Source organism: Asparagus officinalis, chromosome 5 (genome assembly GCF_001876935.1).
Source record: "Asparagus officinalis chromosome 5, Aspof.V1, whole genome shotgun sequence".
Lineage (NCBI taxonomy): Eukaryota > Viridiplantae > Streptophyta > Magnoliopsida > Asparagales > Asparagaceae > Asparagus > Asparagus officinalis.
In genome coordinates, this window is record NC_033798.1 from 109,136,481 (window position 1) to 109,155,095 (window position 18,615).

General features: G+C 37.5%; 2 protein-coding genes across 2 annotated transcripts in view; one reads left to right on the forward strand and one right to left on the reverse strand.

Annotated features, from left to right (window-relative positions):
* LOC109840627 (hexokinase-2-like) lies at positions 6,065-15,175 on the forward strand. The gene is made up of 9 exons (XM_020409356.1): positions 6,065-6,244; positions 8,259-8,409; positions 8,496-8,678; positions 9,686-9,760; positions 9,872-10,027; positions 10,627-10,725; positions 10,814-10,944; positions 14,288-14,369; positions 14,484-15,175. Exons 1-9 carry the CDS (start codon positions 6,156-6,158, stop codon positions 14,823-14,825), a joined length of 1,308 nt encoding a protein of 435 aa, XP_020264945.1. The 5' UTR covers positions 6,065-6,155; the 3' UTR covers positions 14,826-15,175.
* The window catches only part of LOC109842339 (receptor-like protein kinase 5), a 6,685-nt gene continuing 3,345 nt past the window's right edge, over positions 15,276-18,615 (reverse strand). The window contains 3 exon segments of the mRNA XM_020411230.1: positions 15,276-15,950; positions 16,251-17,914; positions 17,916-18,611. Coding sequence (XP_020266819.1) covers positions 15,517-15,950; positions 16,251-17,914; positions 17,916-18,611 — 2,794 coding nt within the window. The 3' untranslated portion in view covers positions 15,276-15,516.

Genomic DNA, 18,615 nt, shown 5'->3' on the forward strand with positions numbered 1-18,615 from the left:
GGCCCGACCCGGCCCGGCCCGGCCATAACGGTCACAAAGGTGACCGTTGCCCAGCCCGGCCCGGGCCAAATCTGGCCTAACGGCCAGATTTGGTCTTTTGACCGTTTTGCCCCTTAAAACGGTCAAAAAACGGCTATTTTTCGAGGGTTTTTTGGTCATTTACCTAGGGGGCTGCTTCTATAAATAGAGGGGGGGTTTCAATTCATTTTCTCACAACAAAACTCATCTATTTCTCTCTCTACTACTCTCTTATACAATCTTATACTATCTCATACTAATATACTATCCTATAATCTTTTGTATTTTCTAATACTTCCAACAAATGGCTTCTGGGTCTGATTATGAAGAGCAACATGCAACTCCTACCGATCCAGAGATGAGTCCTCCTACAACAACTCCTCATCCTACCGGTGTTAATCCTGAATCTGGTGGCGACGAATCTACGGCACCAAGAGCTCCAAAAAGGCCGAGGTCTGATGTATGGAATTTTTTTGAGAAGATAGACGTCACCAAGGATGAACACGGTAGGATCATCTCTCAGAATGCGAAATGTGCGTTGTGCGGCCAGATATTCAAAGCTCATCATAAGAGCGGCACCAACCATCTCAAACGGCATATTGAAAAACACAACAAAGGCCAAAATCTACAAGGTGATATCCGGCAGTCTATGCTTTCCCAATCATCCTCTTCAGGTACCCTCGGCAGTTGGAATTATGACGCTGCCCGAGCCCGGAAATGCGTAATCAGGTTTATTGTTCTTAAAAACCTTCCTTTTAAATTAGTAGAAGATGATGAATTTGAAGATTTATTTAGAGATGGTTTTTATCCTGCATTTACAAAATTTTCTCGTCAAACCTGTCAACGTGATATTTTAAAATATTATGTTGAGGAACAGGGAAAAATAATTTCTTATTTTAAAAATTTAAACTGCAAATTTTCTTTAACTTCTGATATTTGGTCATCTAGAGTGCAAACTGGTTATTTATGTATAACAGCACACTGGATTGATGAAAGTTGGAAAATGTTTAAAAGAGTTGTTTCTTTTATTGCAATTGAAGAGTCACACACTGGTATTAATGTTGCAAATTTAATTGTTGAAGAACTTATGAAACTAGAAATTGATCAAAGAATATTTACTCTTTCACTAGATAATGCAAGTAATAATAATGTAGCTGTTGATTTTCTGAAAATAACTTTGTCATTGCCATGTCATGGTGAGCTTTTTCATGTTAGATGTATCTGTCATATTTTAAATTTAATTGTTCAAAGTGCATTTTCTGAAATTAAACCCATGATAGAAAAAGTTAGAACAGTTACTAATATGCATAATGCTTCTGAAATGAGAATTAAAAGATGGAAACAATGTTGTAAAAGAAAAAATTATAAGCCTAGACTAATTCCAAAAGATGTTGACCATAGGTGGAATTCCACCTATGCAATGTTATCTGTAGCAATAGAATATAAAGAAATTATAAATGATTTTATAAATTTTTATGCTTCTAGTTCTAGCTCTGGTAGTGCTTATGGAATAACTGAAGATGAATGGACAGTTATATGTAAATTAAATGAGATGTTACAAGTTTTTTATGATGCTACTATGTTATTATCTGGTTGTTATTATCCAACTATTACTTTAGCTGCTTTACAAATTTTAAATATTCAAAAAAATTTTACAAAATATCGTATGGATGATATTTTTGGAAGTATAATTTTTGAAATGGAGAGTAAATTTAATAAGTATTTTAGGCCTATTCCTCATATTTTTGGTATTGGTGTTCTTATTGATCCATGCTTGAAGGAAATTGGCCTTCGAAGTTTGTTACAATCATTGTATGGTGGACAGATTATAGACTTAGATGATGGATCCACCCTTACTGCTACTACTCATTATTTAGCTATTAGAAATTATTTTCAAACCTTATATGATGAGTATGCAGCTAGATATGGTGTAGCTACACAACAGTCTTCAGCTTCGGCACCTTCAGCTTCGAGCACAGGTCGAGGTAAAAGTGTAAGTTTTGATAGGTATGCAATGGTAGCTGAACTAACTGGTGGATCTGGAACTTCATCAGGATTAGATGTTTCTGAAATAGATGAATATTTTTCTGCTTCTTTAGTTAGATGTCAAGGAAATGCTTTAGATATTTTGCAATGGTGGAAAGTATATGGATCAGTTTCATATCCTATACTTTCCACCATGGTTCGTGACTTACTATCAGTGCAGGTTTCGACTGTAGCCTCGGAATCCGCTTTCAGCACAGCAGGACGTTTGATCGACGACCACAGGACATGCTTAGATCCGTATACTGTACAAGCGGTGATGTGCTTACAGGATTGGTGGAGATACGAGAAGCGAACACAAGGCATCGAACGGATTGCTATGATTGAAGATAAATTTGAAGAGTTGGGACTAGCAGATAGATATAATGATTAGATAATATTCATAAAATTGTAATTTTTATTTCTTAGCTTTAAATTTGAATTAAATTATTTCGAAAAAAGTTGCAAATGATAGTGATATGGGTGAGTAGGTGCCAACCTAGTTGGGATGTACTCATCTATTGTGATGCGACGAATTTCGAAATAAACTTATACTTGTAAAGGATTTACCGATTATTAATAAAGAAGTTATTTTTATCATTTTTTGTACTTGTAATTTATGTCATTTCATTTCAAGTTATTAATAAAATTTATGACATTTTTTATAATAATTTATAATTTATGGTTTTGTTAAAATTTAAAAAAATTAAAAAAAATAAAATTAAAAAAAAAACAAACCGGGCCGGCCCGGTGTCCGGCCCGCTCGGTTTTCCGGGCCGGGCCGGGCCGGGCCGGCCCGGATGGACAGCCCTATATGAACCCCATTGATTATTCTAAAAATGACAGTACTATTTTGTTTTCTTTGAATAATGTATTCTTTAAAAGTGACAGCAATAAAATCATCATAAGGTCATGAAAATTTATATTTTCTATCTTTAAATGCCCGGCCCGGGCCCGGTTTTCCGGGCCGGGCCGGGCCGGGCCGGCCCGGATGGACAGCCCTATATGAACCCCATTGATTATTCTAAAAATGACAGTACTATTTTGTTTTCTTTGAATAATGTATTCTTTAAAAGTGACAGCAATAAAATCATCATAAGGTCATGAAAATTTATATTTTCTATCTTTAAACAAAAATTATATATATTTATATATATATTACGCGTGTGATGATGACAAGCGGGCAACAAGCTACACCGCTAATCCTTTCTGTATTGCAAAACCCAGCCTACGAAACACATACTCAGCTGATCCCGCCGTCGCCACATTCTTGTTCATAAATTTTTGTACCCTCCTGAGGAATTCCACCGCATCAGCTGCAAGGAAACCAAACGTATCGAACGCGAACGGGATGAAACTGTGTTGGTTGTCCTTGCAAGCTTGATCATGTTTGCCCACATTCGCCTCGGCCGCTCTATCCGCTGCATGCCCAACAGTGAACACTCCATTACCAAACCCCACCAATGGAGACACCCCCGTGAGATCAACACAAGCGTGCTTCCCCCCGCTCCAACTGTAGACAAGGACGTCTGCCGGCCTTAAAGTAGATCTAGCCTCTCCAGGAGGGGTGAGGAAGTTGACCGGCGCTTCCTTCTTTGATGGGATCCCTGCTCTTCGGAGGATATCATACAAGACATCTCTGACAAAAAGGTATCTTTTGTTTTCTTTTTCTTGAACATCGTACGCTTTACAACGAAAACTCCTGTTATTTTTAAAGATGCAACAAAACATAGAAAAGAAGCGAGAAAGTTAAATAACCTACAATTCCAGAAGTAGGCAACGGAGGAAGCCCTTCAAGTAAGAAAGATGTATAATTTGTGCATCGTTGTCCATAGAAATAAGTAAACATTAATCACATTCAACTGGCTGACACGCGTCTTAAACAGACTACACAGTCTACACATAGACTTGATCCACACACATTGACTTCTCACCTCCGTCGAACGCTGAGACGAAAGACACACATTCTCGTCTCTCTTGAGAGTCGAGACGAAAGACATCATTTATCAACCCTCTCGCAGGATCAAGACAAAAAGGTATCCATCCTCGTCTCCCTCGAGGGTTGAAACGAAATGCATCCTTTGTCGACCTTCTCACAAAGCCGAGATGAAAGATGGTCACTCTCTAACCCCTCACCGATAGCCAATCACCATCACATTAAATGCACAGTCAGAATCATCATTACATCCACCCTGAAAGTCTTAATGACTCATCGAACATTGTCAGAACCTTACTTCCCATGTCGTCATCGCATTAATCACAAAGATGACTCGTACCATCCACAGCTGACCTCTGTAAAGTATCGGCCGAATAAGCTTACTGCTTGGACTCTGTCGAAGTTATACAAGTACCCTCGTCAGCTCGGTATAAATAGGCACATCGCCTACTAACGAAAAGTATGCAATTTCTGCATACTTAGCTAGAGAACTTTATCAGTTTCTTTCTCTCCTTCAGATGAGAACTAACTAGATACTTTCTCCTCCAATGACCACACTAGAGACTGACATGTGGCAATGAATAGTCTATTTGTTTTCCTACGTGTCAAGCTGTGGAGGGGTTTGCATCTCCGGGGGCTGGAATTGCCTATCGGCATATTTGTACTCATCCAGTTCCGGATTTACCCCACACCACCGTTCTTTACCAAACAACTTTAGGTCGAATTCGTGTAAGATCTTCTTTGGATAATGTTCGGATTAATTCTGTTATGGCTAATATATGAAGATTACTATCGCACTAAGCTAGTTTTGAAGAGGAATGTCAAGATTTTGTTGGATAAAGTCTAATTACTATATAAAAATTATATCATATCTGAAATATCAGATGAAAAAAAATGAAGCATTCCAAAAAGTTATCCTTCGAGTATACAAGTGATAATTAAACATAAATATTTGAGGAGATGATAATGATATATGAGAAAAATTGGCATATCAAATAACAAGGAGATTTTATTAGATATAGTGATGCAGTTGAAAATTTTTTGAGGCCAGTGAATAAAAGGTTCTTTTATTGCTTCAGTCAATTCATTTAGATGAGATTAGCCGCATCATTTTCTATTTAAATTAAACAAAAACTCTCATATGTTTACATTTGATAAAAATAAAATGATAAGCCTTTTTATATAACGATTACAATAAAAGGTTAAAAGGATTGTTGACGAAAAAAAGTTCAACACACTAAAATCTAAAATTGTATTGTAAACATCAGAGTCTGACAGTATACATTTATTTACAATTCGGTTTTTCTATAGAGTGCTCATAGGCACTCTATAAAAGAGGAGAGAGATGGTGAGAAATGAATAGCTCATAGGCCCCCCTGATTTGCATTAATTTCTGTGCATAATTATTTCTCTCTATCTCTCTCATCTCTTATAGAGTACCCATGGTACTCTATAGAAAAACCGTTTACAATTTGTGAATTGTTTACAATATTGCATTAAATTCGAAAGATCATTTATGTCTCGTAACTATAGTTAGTTATTTTAACGAATCTCTTTACGGTCATCACTGTCTGTTTTTACGGTTAATTGTGGATATGAATTTATACTAAAAATTAATTACTCTGGATAAAATACCGGATAACAAGTAACAACTAATATCATTATCAACAGAGTAACATGCGTCTGTACGCAACCATTATATAAACCCGCACTTACGTCCCACCTCCATCATTGACATTCCATTAATCATTCATTGCGTCAAGGGGGCGTGTATCTATCATATAAAACAGAGTGACTTTATCAACAATTAATTAAAAAAACAAGGAAAATAAAAACGCATGAAAAAGGGGAAATTCCGAAATCTGTGCTCTCATTCTCCAATCCTCCGTAAATTTCTCTTTCGTTTAAATCGTCCTCCATCCTTCACAAATTTCGAGAGCCAGAGTCTCCGAGATCCCCCGATTTCTCTCTTTTGATCGTTTTCTCATTGAATCTTGAGAGATCTGTGAGTTCCTAAGGGGGGTTTTTTTTATTGAGATTGATGGGGAAGGTGGCGGTGGGAGCGGCGGTGGTTTGCGCGGCGACGGCAGGGCGGTGGGCGAGGGCGGCGGCGATCTTGAAGGAGCTCGAGGAGAAGTGCGCGACTCCGATCGGAAAGCTGAGGCACGTCGCCGACGCGATGACCGTCGAGATGCACGCTGGACTTGCGTCGGAGGGCGGGAGCAAGCTCAAGATGCTCATCAGCTACGTCGACAATCTCCCCACTGGGTGAGTGCTCTGATTCTTTGGATCTAACGTTCTTGTTTTGAGATCTTTCTTTATTTCTGTATTTTTAGTGATTTTATTAGTTTTAGGATTTCGAAGGAATTGGAAGATTCGATCTTAGCTGTGTTTCTTTTTAGTAAATGCATATTAGATGAACGCCGTAGTAGATCGTTGGCCTGGATTTGGATTGATTTCTGCGTTTTTTCAGCTATAGATTTTTTAACTTTATGATCTTGGATGAAGTGTCAATGTTTCTTGTTTTTGATTCATTAAAAATACGATCTTTTGTTATCTTTCTCGATTTCGGCACTTCTAATGGTTTATTTTCTGATTTCGAATTAGGATAAGAAATATTCTCTTATCTGAGTTTCTTTTGTTAAATGCATCTTGAATTGCGACGAAGTGCCTTTTTTATTTTATAATAAAAAGAAGTTAATTGCCGTATAAAGAACGCTGTAGATCATTGATGTGATCTTGGATTGATTTCTGTGGTTTTTGGCTATAAAATTGATATGGGATTAAGTACCTCGTTTGATTTTGATTTGATTTTGTTGTTGTGGTTGTTTTTTGGAAATTTATGAAAGTTTATGACTTTTGCTTTTGTATCTTTTAGGTTAATGATTGGGTGGTGATTCATCATATTACTGGGAAACTATACCCTATATATTATCTTTTTTTCTGTGTTATGTAAAAGTGCGCTTAGATTCTTGCCATAACTTTTTTTTTCCGTTTGTTTTTCCTCAGTGGGTTCTATCTCATTTATTTTAAATCCTATGTTTTTTGTTCAAGCTGATATTATGATCAGTCCCTGATAATATAAACTTGTCATTAAAATCTAGCAGAGAAATACAACTCCATATTTAGGATAACTGAAAGCCAACAGCTATAACTGTTTAGATTCCAAGGTATTCGTGGGTAAAGTCATTCAAAAAGTCACAATTCCTGAAAGAAACAACCACATAGGTGACATGAAATGAAAATTGTATTAAATAATAAGCCAAGGGATACCTTCTAATGTATAGCACTATTTTTATTTTTTAGATACATTTTGAAATCTTTTTCAGCAACTCAGTGGAAGAATTTTTTTTGCGGTTAAGTTAATTTAGTTTTTATTTTTGATATTTAGGACTTATTAGGATTCTTTCCAACAATATCAAAATTCTTCATGTTGGAAAATTCAGAAGATTAAATCTCCATGGGTTAAAATACTTATGCAAGAAATGGATACTCTTTAAGATGGTTTAATCTTTGAAGGTGACAGAATGAGGTTTTGAATTTCATATTGCCTGATGATTTGGTCCCTGGCGAAGACAAAGCTATTTGGATCCAGCCAAACACCATGTTGAATAATAATGCTTGGGATAGTCTGTCATATGATATGGATCACACAATTGATGTTATTACTGTTAGTTACTAGAGTCTAGTCACTATATAATTACTTTGGTGGACTAGGGAAGAAAAATAGAACTTATTAAGGATCTATATCCAGCTAACTTTTTGACCATATGAATGAGCTATAGCTATAATTCACTCGAGTTACTGAGTAGTCTACATCAGGCATATAGCTTTTTTTTTGTCTCTTCATACTCTTTGTAAAGTTAAGGGAGGTTATAATACCATGAAGCAGGCTTGATACCTGGAACCAGTGTTCTGTAACATAAGTTTCATTTGAAAGGTCGAGAGAGTGATTTCAGATGAAATTCTATAGCGTTCCTTCTTTATCATGGAACTAGTCAAGAAAAAGCTTATGAATAGTTGTGTGAAAAGGTAATGGAACACCACTATGGAACTTCTAGCCTGCACTGTAAACAATATAGTCCCCTGTTGATATTGAAGTTACAGAGCCTTCTGTTTGCATAAGTCCACTTGGCTTGTCTAGGATGATTCTGGATGTCTGGTGCCATTCCGCCTCAAATATCATGAGATGCATCTGTTTAATAGTTCAATTCATCATCTTTGCACCAAAGATTGAGGTACAAACTATTGGGATTTGACTGTCAGAGTTTGTTACTTGTAGGGACGAGAAGGGATTGTTTTATGCATTGGATCTGGGAGGAACCAACTTCCGTTGTCTCCGTGTACAGCTCGGTGGGAAGGAAGGACGTGTGGTTAAACAAGAAGCTGAAGAAGTCTCGATTCCACCACATCTGATGGTTGGAAGCTCTCATGTAAGTGCCAGATGCATTATGCTTTTTATGTCCCGCTAGTTGCAACTGTCATGTTATTTCAAATTGCTTATCATTTGTGCTTCCAGGAACTGTTTGACTTCATCGCTTCGGCATTAGCAAAGTTCGTTGCTTCTGAAGGTGATGACTATCAACTTTCCGTGGGAAGGCAAAGAGAACTTGGCTTTACATTCTCTTTCCCGGTGAAGCAGACTTCAATTTGCTCAGGCACTCTTATTAAGTGGACAAAAGGATTTTCCATTGATGGCACGGTTAATATCTGAACTTGTTCTATTTTAATTTATAATATCTAAAATCTTATTGATATTAGCTGTTGATGTCATGGTTGGTTTATTATTATTATTATTTTCTGTTTTAGTTTTGAAGCTATCATTTTATTTTTAGCTGATGAAGTTTGGGGTCAGTAATTAGCCTTTTTGGATAAGTATATGCCAGAGATATTATACGTTTACATCTAATTTTACAGTGATGGGGAAACCCTCCACTTTATAGTTACTTCACCTGATAATGTGATATGAATAATATTATTTTAGGCTAATTAGCACTTACATACCTTATAGTTTTCCCTACTTTGCATGTATATACCCTTGTTTTTTGGCAGCACTTGTGTACCCTGAAGTTTCAAAATTTTATTTTAGGACCTTATGTTATGCAAGTGTAAAAATATCTCTAAAAAATTCTCATGTGAAAATGACATGCTAATTTTACAACTTTTTAACCCTTAGTTTTTATTAAATTTACTATTAAACTTATCCTAATTCTATTTTGAAATAAATTCAGGATAGGTTTAAAATAAAGTTAAGGTAGATTTAGCACTAAATTTAACAGAACCTTAGGGTTAAAGAAGTTCTAAAATTAGCATGTGAGATTTCCATGGACGTTTTCCAGGGAATATTCTCAGTTTTGCGTAATAGAAGGTATTAAGTGCGAATTTAGAAAACTTTGGGGTATATAAGTGCTGCCAAAAACAAGTGTTGTTGTATAAGTGCAAAGTTGGGGAAACTGTAAAGTATGTAAGTGCCAATTAGTCGTTGTTTTATTATACTTTTCTTTCTTACCTCACAGTTTATGGGACATTATTATATTCTTTTGCAATGTAGTCCATGTGATCCAGTGTGCGACTGTGGCAAACCTGATGGTGTGTTAAACCTTCTTGTAGACTGTAACTGTTTCAAGCCGTTACACTTGACCACATGGTTTGATGGTTTCAACTGAATTTGAATTAGTACCTAATAAACTGGTTCTTCTGCTAAATTAGGTAGGAGAAGATGTCGTTGCTGAATTGACTAAAGCAATGGAAAGACAAGGTCTTGATATGCGTGTCGCAGCATTGGTGAGTACTTCCACGTCTTGTCTGTTATTAGCTACTTAAAATGCAAATGACATTTGTATTCAGTATTTTGTGGTGAGTGTATATGACATGAAGGCAATTGTGTTGCTGCAGGTGAATGATACAATAGGTACACTGGCTGGAGGCAGGTACAATGACAATGATGTTGTTATTGCGGTTATATTAGGTACCGGTACAAATGCAGCATACGTAGAGCGGGCACAAGCAATCCCCAAGTGGCATGGCCTCCTACCTAAATCAGGAGAGATGGTCAGAATTCTTCTAGTGACTGTTTGATCTTTTCTTCTATAATATGAATTGAACTGATGTGATAGAACACGATCTAGATCAATTCCAGGTTTTCATTATCATCTAATTTGACCAATAACATAGTGCAATCTCTATGAGCGAAGGAAGCAAAGGGATTTACAGAATTTTTTGATCGGATTTACAGAATTTTTTGATCATACATATTTAGTTTTTTTATGAGGGAAAAACAAAAAGGCGAGTAAAAAAATCATTCTTTTTCTTCGAACTCTAGTGGAGGAAGACCTCTTAGGGATAAGAGACATAGGGCTGAGGAGAGAGCCAAAAAATGATCTTTCGTGTATAAGCCTGCATAATCTCAATTGAATCAAACTTTGCAAAGTATGAATTCAGCACTTGTAGCTTCTGTAGGATTTCTTTTTTTCTATAATATGAGTTGAACTGATGTGATAGAGCATGCTCTAGATCAATTCCAGGTTTTCATTATCATCTAATTTGACCAATGACATAGTGCAATCCCTATAAGCCAATTTCTTGACTGTACCTTGCTATTTAGTTCATCAACAATTTATGTTTTAATTAAAACAATTTGTCATCTTTAGGTTATCAACATGGAGTGGGGAAATTTCCGGTCATCTCATCTGCCAATGACAGAGTATGATCACACACTGGATGTTGAAAGTTTGAATCCTGGTGAACAAGTGATGTTCTATCCTATCTCTTTACCAGCTTGACAATTGCTGATTGTTCTGAGTACTAAAACTTCATGTTTTACTTTCTGGACTCTAGATCTTTGAGAAATTAATTTCTGGTATGTATTTGGGAGACATTGTAAGAAGAGTTCTCTGGAGGTTGGCTGAAGAAGCTTCCTTTTTTGGCGATAATGTTCCTTCAAAACTTCAAGTTCCATTTACATTAAGGTGTGCTTCAAACTTGTTCGCAATTACTTTTCATTGAAGAGCAATGCTTTCTGCTTGCTGTTCTTATATATTTTCTTTTACAAGGCACAGTTGAGTGGACTGAACTATGAAGGCTAGCAATTTCTTTTGTTTCCCAAATGTAGGTAGGTTTTTACTTTGACCAAGTAGAGTTTTATAAGAAAAAAAGGCCTGCAATTTTCACCAATGGTCCTACATGTACTACACACCAAAAATTAAGGAATCCATTTGTTTTGATCTTCTTGGAGTGGGAAGAACATGATAATCCCCTTATTTTTATGCTTAGGCAGTGAGGTAAAAATAATCATTGTAGGAATTACCTGAATCTTGATTATCAGACACCTAGAAATCCGTCCGGTAATTAGGCTTTGTGAAATTCATGAAGGCATGCAACTTGCACGGGCAAATTTCCATTGAAATGGAATTCATTTGAATCTATTGAAGTAGTTATATTGGTTGCAGTCCAACTCCTATATACCTTGGAGACTGTGTTAGCATGAACACCAGATATTATTTCATGTTTAGGCAGTGAGTTACAGGTGATCGTTTTGGGGATTTCAGTTACTTGATCATCCATTACAACTATAAATCCATCTAATAATTGTTCCTCTGTGAAATTGATGAAGGCATTGAATTGGACTTCATTAATCCCTTGTCGTAGTTATCCTGGAGCATGTTTGGCAACTTTGGACTATGATCCACAAATAGATTACAAGCCAAGTGGATTATAATCCAAATTGTTTGGTAAATTTGATGTATTATAATTCATTTCCTTAGTAGAATGTTTAGAAAATGTGTGGCTCATAAGCCACCATTCTTGTCAAAATGACCAAAAAACATTTAATGGGGTTGGAGAGAGATATGTGGGCTTTGAAATTTTCTGAAATGATGAGTATATTGATCTTTTACATGGTCAAACCTTGCGGCGAATAAGCCTCCATAAAATAAGCCAGGGTACTCCAGCTTATTTTATGGTGGCTTATAGGCCAAAATTAGCCAATTGCCTAACATGTCAAAGTGGCTTATAAGCCACAAAAGAGGCTTATAAGACACTTTGACCATTTGCCAAATATGCTATTGGTTGTGATCTGACTCCCATAATCTTTGTAAATTCATCAGTCAACCACGTCATCCAAATGTTAATGTGATGGCTCGTTGCTCTTGTGAGCCAGCATTGTATATTAAGCAGCTTAATAGTGTGTCTACTGTGGACCTTCAGGTTACATCTGAAGGTAATGCTGAAAGACAAATTTGCTTGGAAATGCAAAACTACGTGGGGTATATTAATATATTTAAGTTGTCAATAGTAATAATTTTGAACGTAGCACCTCCTAGAACCTAGTGCTATTTGCATGTTAGGTAACAATTTACAAAAGATTTAGGTTGACATTATGGACCAATAATCTATATAGTCAATCTTAAGAAGGTTCCAAACTTTAGCCTACCTAGTTTAGTTCATTTTGTCTAAGTTTTTGGAGTATGGTCCATACTAATTCATATTGTTTGTATCACAGTGACTCTTGAGCATGCTCATCTCATCCAGACCTTCAGTGCTGGCTAATGAAGATTATACAGACCCATATTGTCCAATAATGAGTACTTTAGGATAAATCAAAGATCTGAGGTTTGAAGTACCAAAATTTGATTTTATTATGTTATATTGAAGAAGAATAGAAAAATAAATCACTTGACAAGAAGCTTGCGATTAGAAGAATTTCCATCCACCTGTAATTATGAAAAAATCATCAATGTCGTTGAAATTCTCAATATTGATACCAATAAAGGAGAAATTGAACCATGGCCGATTCTGAGTTTAAACCTTGATTAATTTATGGTCATTTTCGTAACTCTTAAAGATAATCTTATTTTGAAATGATGCATATAATTCATAAGTCCTTCAGATATTTCAACAGAACTTCATTCAGTCATTTGTGTGTTTATTTTCACATTGAAGGGCTAACAAAGAGTATTATACAGACCGATACTGTCCAGTAATGAGTAATTTAGGAGAAATCCAAGATCTGAGGTTTGAATTACCAAAATTTGATTTTATTATGTTACATTGGAGAAAAGTAGAAAAAAAATCACTTGACTAGAAGCTTGTGATAAGCAGAATTTTCATGTACCTGTCATTCTGAAAAAAAATCATTATTATCGTTGAAAGTTTCAATATTGATACTAATAAAGGAGAAATTGAACCATGGCTGATGCTGAGTTTAAACGTTGATTAACCCTTCAAGATAATTTCACTTTGAAATGGATCAAATGATGCATATAATTGATTGTTGTTTAAGGTATTCCAATAGAACTTCTTTCTGTCATTTTTTTGTTAATTTTCACATTGAAGGGCTTAAAGACATTAGACATATATGCCTTATCACATTTCTCTCCACTACTCCAATTTTATGTCGAAGCTGAGACGTAAATAATTCTTCTAAGGTATATCAATTAAACCCTCAAATGGGCTCCATAAATTGAATTGATTCTTGGGAGCAGATAACAGTTTTTAGGGTTATGTAATGAAAAATGAATCGGGAAAAGAGTAGGTTATGGAGATGAAGGATGGGGAAAATGGGTTTGGAGAAGAGTGTAAAGAACAGAAAACTGTTTGGGAAGTAGAGAGGGGGAATGAGATAGATGTCTATTCAAAGCGATTTTGTATATCAATTCCGTGAATGAGTTAGAGGAGAAAGGTAGGTGTTGAAGAAGAAAGGGGAATTTAGAACTTTAAAAGTTGATCTGACATAATGTCACAGGCGTATTCCACGGATATTGTTTTTCTTTTATCGGTTATACTGAGTTGGTTTTTCTTATATAGCTAAAAATGCTTTTATGGTTATTCTAGAATAAGAAAATTTTGAGGGTTATATGCAAATAGGCTTTGTATTATGGATTATATTAAAACCTCTTATTTTAATGTTTTGTCATGTACCTAGTTAATTGGTATAAAACATGTTAATCAGGATTTGAACTTGGTCAGAGATAGGAAAAAGTACGCACGAGCCCCTTACATCATTGTACTGGATGAGTTGTGTACATCAGACTTTAGTTCCTCAAATTGATCTGATAGTGAAACATGGACTAATCTGTGTAGCTTAGTTTGGAGGCATGGAGTCCATGTTACTAATAGGGTGAATACTGGTTGTCTAATGTAGTCCTGGTAGCACGTTGTCCAATGTTGAGAATAGGCTATTCTTTTTTATTGCAGCCTTCTTTTATCTGTTTCAAATGCAAAATTTCTTGGAAATTTATTTTCCATGCAACTGATATGCCATTAATTGATTTTAAGCCTTCTAATTATGCGTTTTCACATGATATTGTGCAGGACTCCAGACATGTCGGCCATGCATCATGACTCATCATCTGACCTGAGAGTCGTTGCTAACAAATTGAGGGATGTATTCGGGGTGCGTTTTCCTTTCATTTTACCCAATGCTTCCATTGTTTATAACAAAGATTTTACACTCACGTTCCACCATTGTCATCTTTGAGATCCTCATTGGTTTCTTAAAAAAATTCAGATCACCAATACCTCTCTGAAGATGAGGAAAACTATTGTAGACATATGTGACATAGTTGCCAAGCGTGGGGCCCGTCTTGCTGCTGCCGGAGTTGTCGGTATCTTAAAGAAACAAGGCCGGGACACTGTTGCAGGCAAGCAGAGGACAGTGGTCGCTATGGATGGAGGGCTATTTGAGCACTACACCATCTTCAGCAAATGCTTGGAGAGCACCCTTTCTGAGATGCTCGGAGATGAGGTATCAAGCCATGTCATAATAACCCACGCAAACGATGGCTCTGGCATTGGTGCAGCTCTCCTTGCAGCCTCTCACTCTCAATATCTCGGCATTGATGAATCCTAAGTTAGGGAAATTTTCTATGTTTTGTTCGTTTCCTGTAACCTTCTTACATTTTTCAGAAGATATGCTTAATTTAATACCTGCGAGGTAGCAGCCAGTATAATGGAAGCAGATTGAGAAGGAAATCATCAGTCTTGGGGTCACAAAATGTATAAATTGCGGGGTTGGATAGCGAGCTCTCTGTCGAGTGAGCCCTGCGAGCGGGCTTAACAGTTGGAACTTTTGTTTATGTAATTTTTTTCCTCCCTTCTCTCTTTTTTTTTTCTTTCCTTTCTTTCGGGGCTCTTATATTTTCTCCTGACAATTTGAGAATAAAACCAGGAGAATTTAATGTGATTCTATTTTATCGTTTATACTAAAGGGGTTCATTCTGGTGTGCGGTTGTCTGTGGAATTTGATTGAAATGAAATTATTGCAGTTGGATTGTGGTGAAGGGGCAAGTCTGGTCATTGCTGCAATGCCTATCTATATCAGTCAACAAAAGTTGCACCAGTTTCATTGCTCTCCTCGGTTCATGCTCATCAGAGAAGGCACAGAGGTTAATTCTACTATCAACAACCCATGTATTGCACGCAGCAGCAATTATTTCATGCTTTTGTCTAAAATACAATCCTTCGGAATGAGTTTTACAACCCTCCCTCTAGAACGCAATACATGCAAGAAAACCTTGGACTCGGATTCATTTTTAATTGATTCATACATTACAATCATCAAGATCGTCGTCTGTACTCGAATCACTTTTATGCCTACTGCCTCTAACGCTACACAGTAGAGGAGCGATATCATGCTCGGCTTGAGGTTTACTGCCATTCCAACTTGTTCGGTTGCACCGCAACAAGATTTCTACGGCCTCCTTCATCGTAGGTCTGGTCGACGGTAATGTGCCCGTGCATACGAGCCCCAATTTGAGAACCTTGACTATCTCGTCCAAATTACTCGGATCTTTGATTGTCTCATCAATTGCATCGGTAGCATTTTTGCCTGTGAGAAAATGGTGCCATGCCCAGCCTGCAAGGCCTCCTTGCTCGTCTCCCTCGTTGGCTTCTCTTCCTGTTGTCAGCTCTAGAAGTACCACGCCGAAGCTGTACACGTCCATTTTCTCGTTCACTTTTACAGCGTATGCACATTCTGCACGCCGCAAAAAAACCGTTAAAACTGGCTAATTATAAAAGTGATGGTAGCATAATAGTTATAGTAGTCTCATAATAGCATTGGATATTAGCAAAAATTATCTTTTATATCCAAGTAGTTTCAAAATTGTTATTATACAAAAGTTATCATTTTATGATATATATGATGATAACATCTGATACAAGAACAACAGTTTTCATTTTAAGAAAATAGTAGAATAGTAATAGAATTTGGATAGAAAATTTTAGAGCAGAGAATCAAATTTCACTATTAGTAAAATATGAGATAAATGCTCACCTGGAGCCATATATCCGAAAGAACCAGCAACAGCCGTGACGGAGCAAGGCTCCCCGGCCTTAACCAGAATCCTCGCCAGCCCAAAATCAGCAACCTTAGCTCTGAACTCCGAATCCAACAGTATATTACTCGACTTCACATCTCTGTGCACAATCGACGGCGAGCAATCATGATGCATGTAGCACAACCCTCGTGCAGCTCCGATGGCGATCCCCAGCCTCCTCGGCCAGTCTAAGGCTGGCGGCCCCATCGCCTTCCTCTTCTCGTGAAGCCACTTGTACAGACTCCCGTTCTTCATGTGTTCGTAGACTAACAACTTCGAATCGTTGCTTGAAATGCAGCACCAGAGTTTGACTATGTTGGTGTGCCGAATTGAGCCCAGAATTTGAACTTCAGACACGAACTCCCGCTCTAGTTTGGAGTCCATCTTGGTTTTGCTCCTTATTTTCTTGACTGCTACTACTTCGCCTGACCTGTTTCCGATGGCGACTTTGTAGACCTCGCCAGACCCGCCAGCTCCGATCAGGTTCTCATCGGTAAGGGCCTTTACAATGTTGGATTCGTTGAAGTCCAATGTGTGAAAGGAAGTCAGTTTCCAGGATGCAAGATTTTGTTCATCTTTTCTGCTCTTGTAGTCTTTAATAACGAAAAATGTAAAGCCTGAAACAATCAAGAATAAGAGCAAGGCGAGAACTATGATCATGGTTCTGACTCCTGGGGATATCGTGTTCGAAGTTTTGGATTGATGATCACATCTGCTGAGGCTCAATGCTGAGTCCGAAGAGCAAAGAGAAGGATTAGACAGAAAACTTTTGTCGTAAGCTTGATTCTGAAACGCGAATGGGACCTGGCCCGAGAGCTGGTTTGATGATAAATTGAGGAAATTGAGCCTGAGATTGCCGATATTGACAGGTATGTTGCCTGTCAACTGATTTTTCGAAAGGTCTAAGGTAGTGAGCACAGGCAAAGATCCGATAGATGCAGGAATCTCTCCGATCAACTGATTATTGCTTAAATTCAACTCCGTCAGAAATTTCAGTACAGAGATTTCATCCGGAATTGAACCTGAAATCATGTTTCTTCCTAGTTGCAAACTCTGCAGCTGGGAGATTCCTGTCAAGATCGCTGGAATCTCACCCGAGAACAAATTGTTTCCTGCAAGAAAGACCAAAATATTCTCTCCTGCCGATGGAATCTTTCCAGAGAATCTATTGTTCTGGATCTCTAACCGTGTCAGATTCCACGGCAATTTATCAGGAATTGTGCCTGAGAAGTTGTTATCACTCAGCATCACGGTTGACAGGTTCGCTGCCGACCAGATTCCAGGTGGAAAATCGCCGTAAAATCTATTCCTCTGAAGTTGCAGATTGTCAAGCGCAATGCAACCACCCAAAGATTCAGGGATTTTACCTGTAAAATTATTGTCGAATACTATAATCGACGCAAGTGCATTTCTGGCGCATAAGTCCTCTGGTAGCTCACCAGAGAGCAAATTATCGTCTATTTCGAGATTCCATAATGGGCAGTGCTTTCCGAGCTCTGGAGGCAAGACTCCTGTGAGCTTATTACTGTATAGCCTGAGATCAGAAAGAGAAGGGAGCAATCCGATACTTGAAGGAATTTCGCCGGAGAATTGATTGTAGTACATTAAAAGAACTGATAAAATGCTGGTTCATCGATACATCGATCCTCTCCAGTCCCAGTGCTGAAACTGTCCCATTGATTTCTCCCGTGAAGTTGTTCTTATACAGATAAACAAACTGAAGATTTCGAAGGTTCCAGATAAAATTTGGAATGTTTCCAGTTAACGAATTCATCGAGAGATCGAGCTGCTGCAACTCTATCAATCTCTCAAAAGAGCCCGGAATCTCACCTACAAGATCCATGCTGGCCATCCACAAGAATGAAAGCCCAGTCAAATTCCCAAACTCTGCAGGAATTCTCTGGGGAGCAAAATTGTTATAAGCCAACGCAAGAGTTTGAAGATCGGACAAGTGTGCAAGCTCTACAGGAATCGACCCGTTAAAGAGATTATCGTCCAGATACAGGCTCTGAATTGATTTCAGTTCGCCTATGGAGGTAGGAATCTGACCCGAGAAATTATTTGCCGAGAGGATCAAATCAGTGAGACTCGACGATAACCCATTTATATCCGAAGGCAACTCGCCAACGAACAAATTCTGAGACAAATCGAGGTAACCGAGCTTTGTGCAAGTGTAGAGAGTGGTAGGAAATGGGCCTGAGAAATTGTTATATGATAAATCAAGGTAAGAGAGATTCTTGATGCCACTGCAAAGAGATTCGGGGATCGTGCCGAAAATGGAAAAGTTTGGGAGATAGATTTCGGTGACGGAGCCGGAGCTGT

What these genes read in the sequence shown, in the direction of transcription:
- LOC109840627 (XM_020409356.1), top strand. Translation starts at nt 6,156, where the DNA reads ATGACCGTCGAGATGCACGCTGGACTTGCGTCGGAGGGCGGGAGCAAG. An exon ending in GATTTTCCATTGATGGCACG is followed by an intron (nt 8,679 to 9,685) that starts GTTAATATCTGA and finishes CTGCTAAATTAG; the next exon opens with GTAGGAGAAGATGTCGTTGC. An exon ending in GTTTGAATCCTGGTGAACAA is followed by an intron (nt 10,726 to 10,813) that starts GTGATGTTCTAT and finishes TCTGGACTCTAG; the next exon opens with ATCTTTGAGAAATTAATTTC.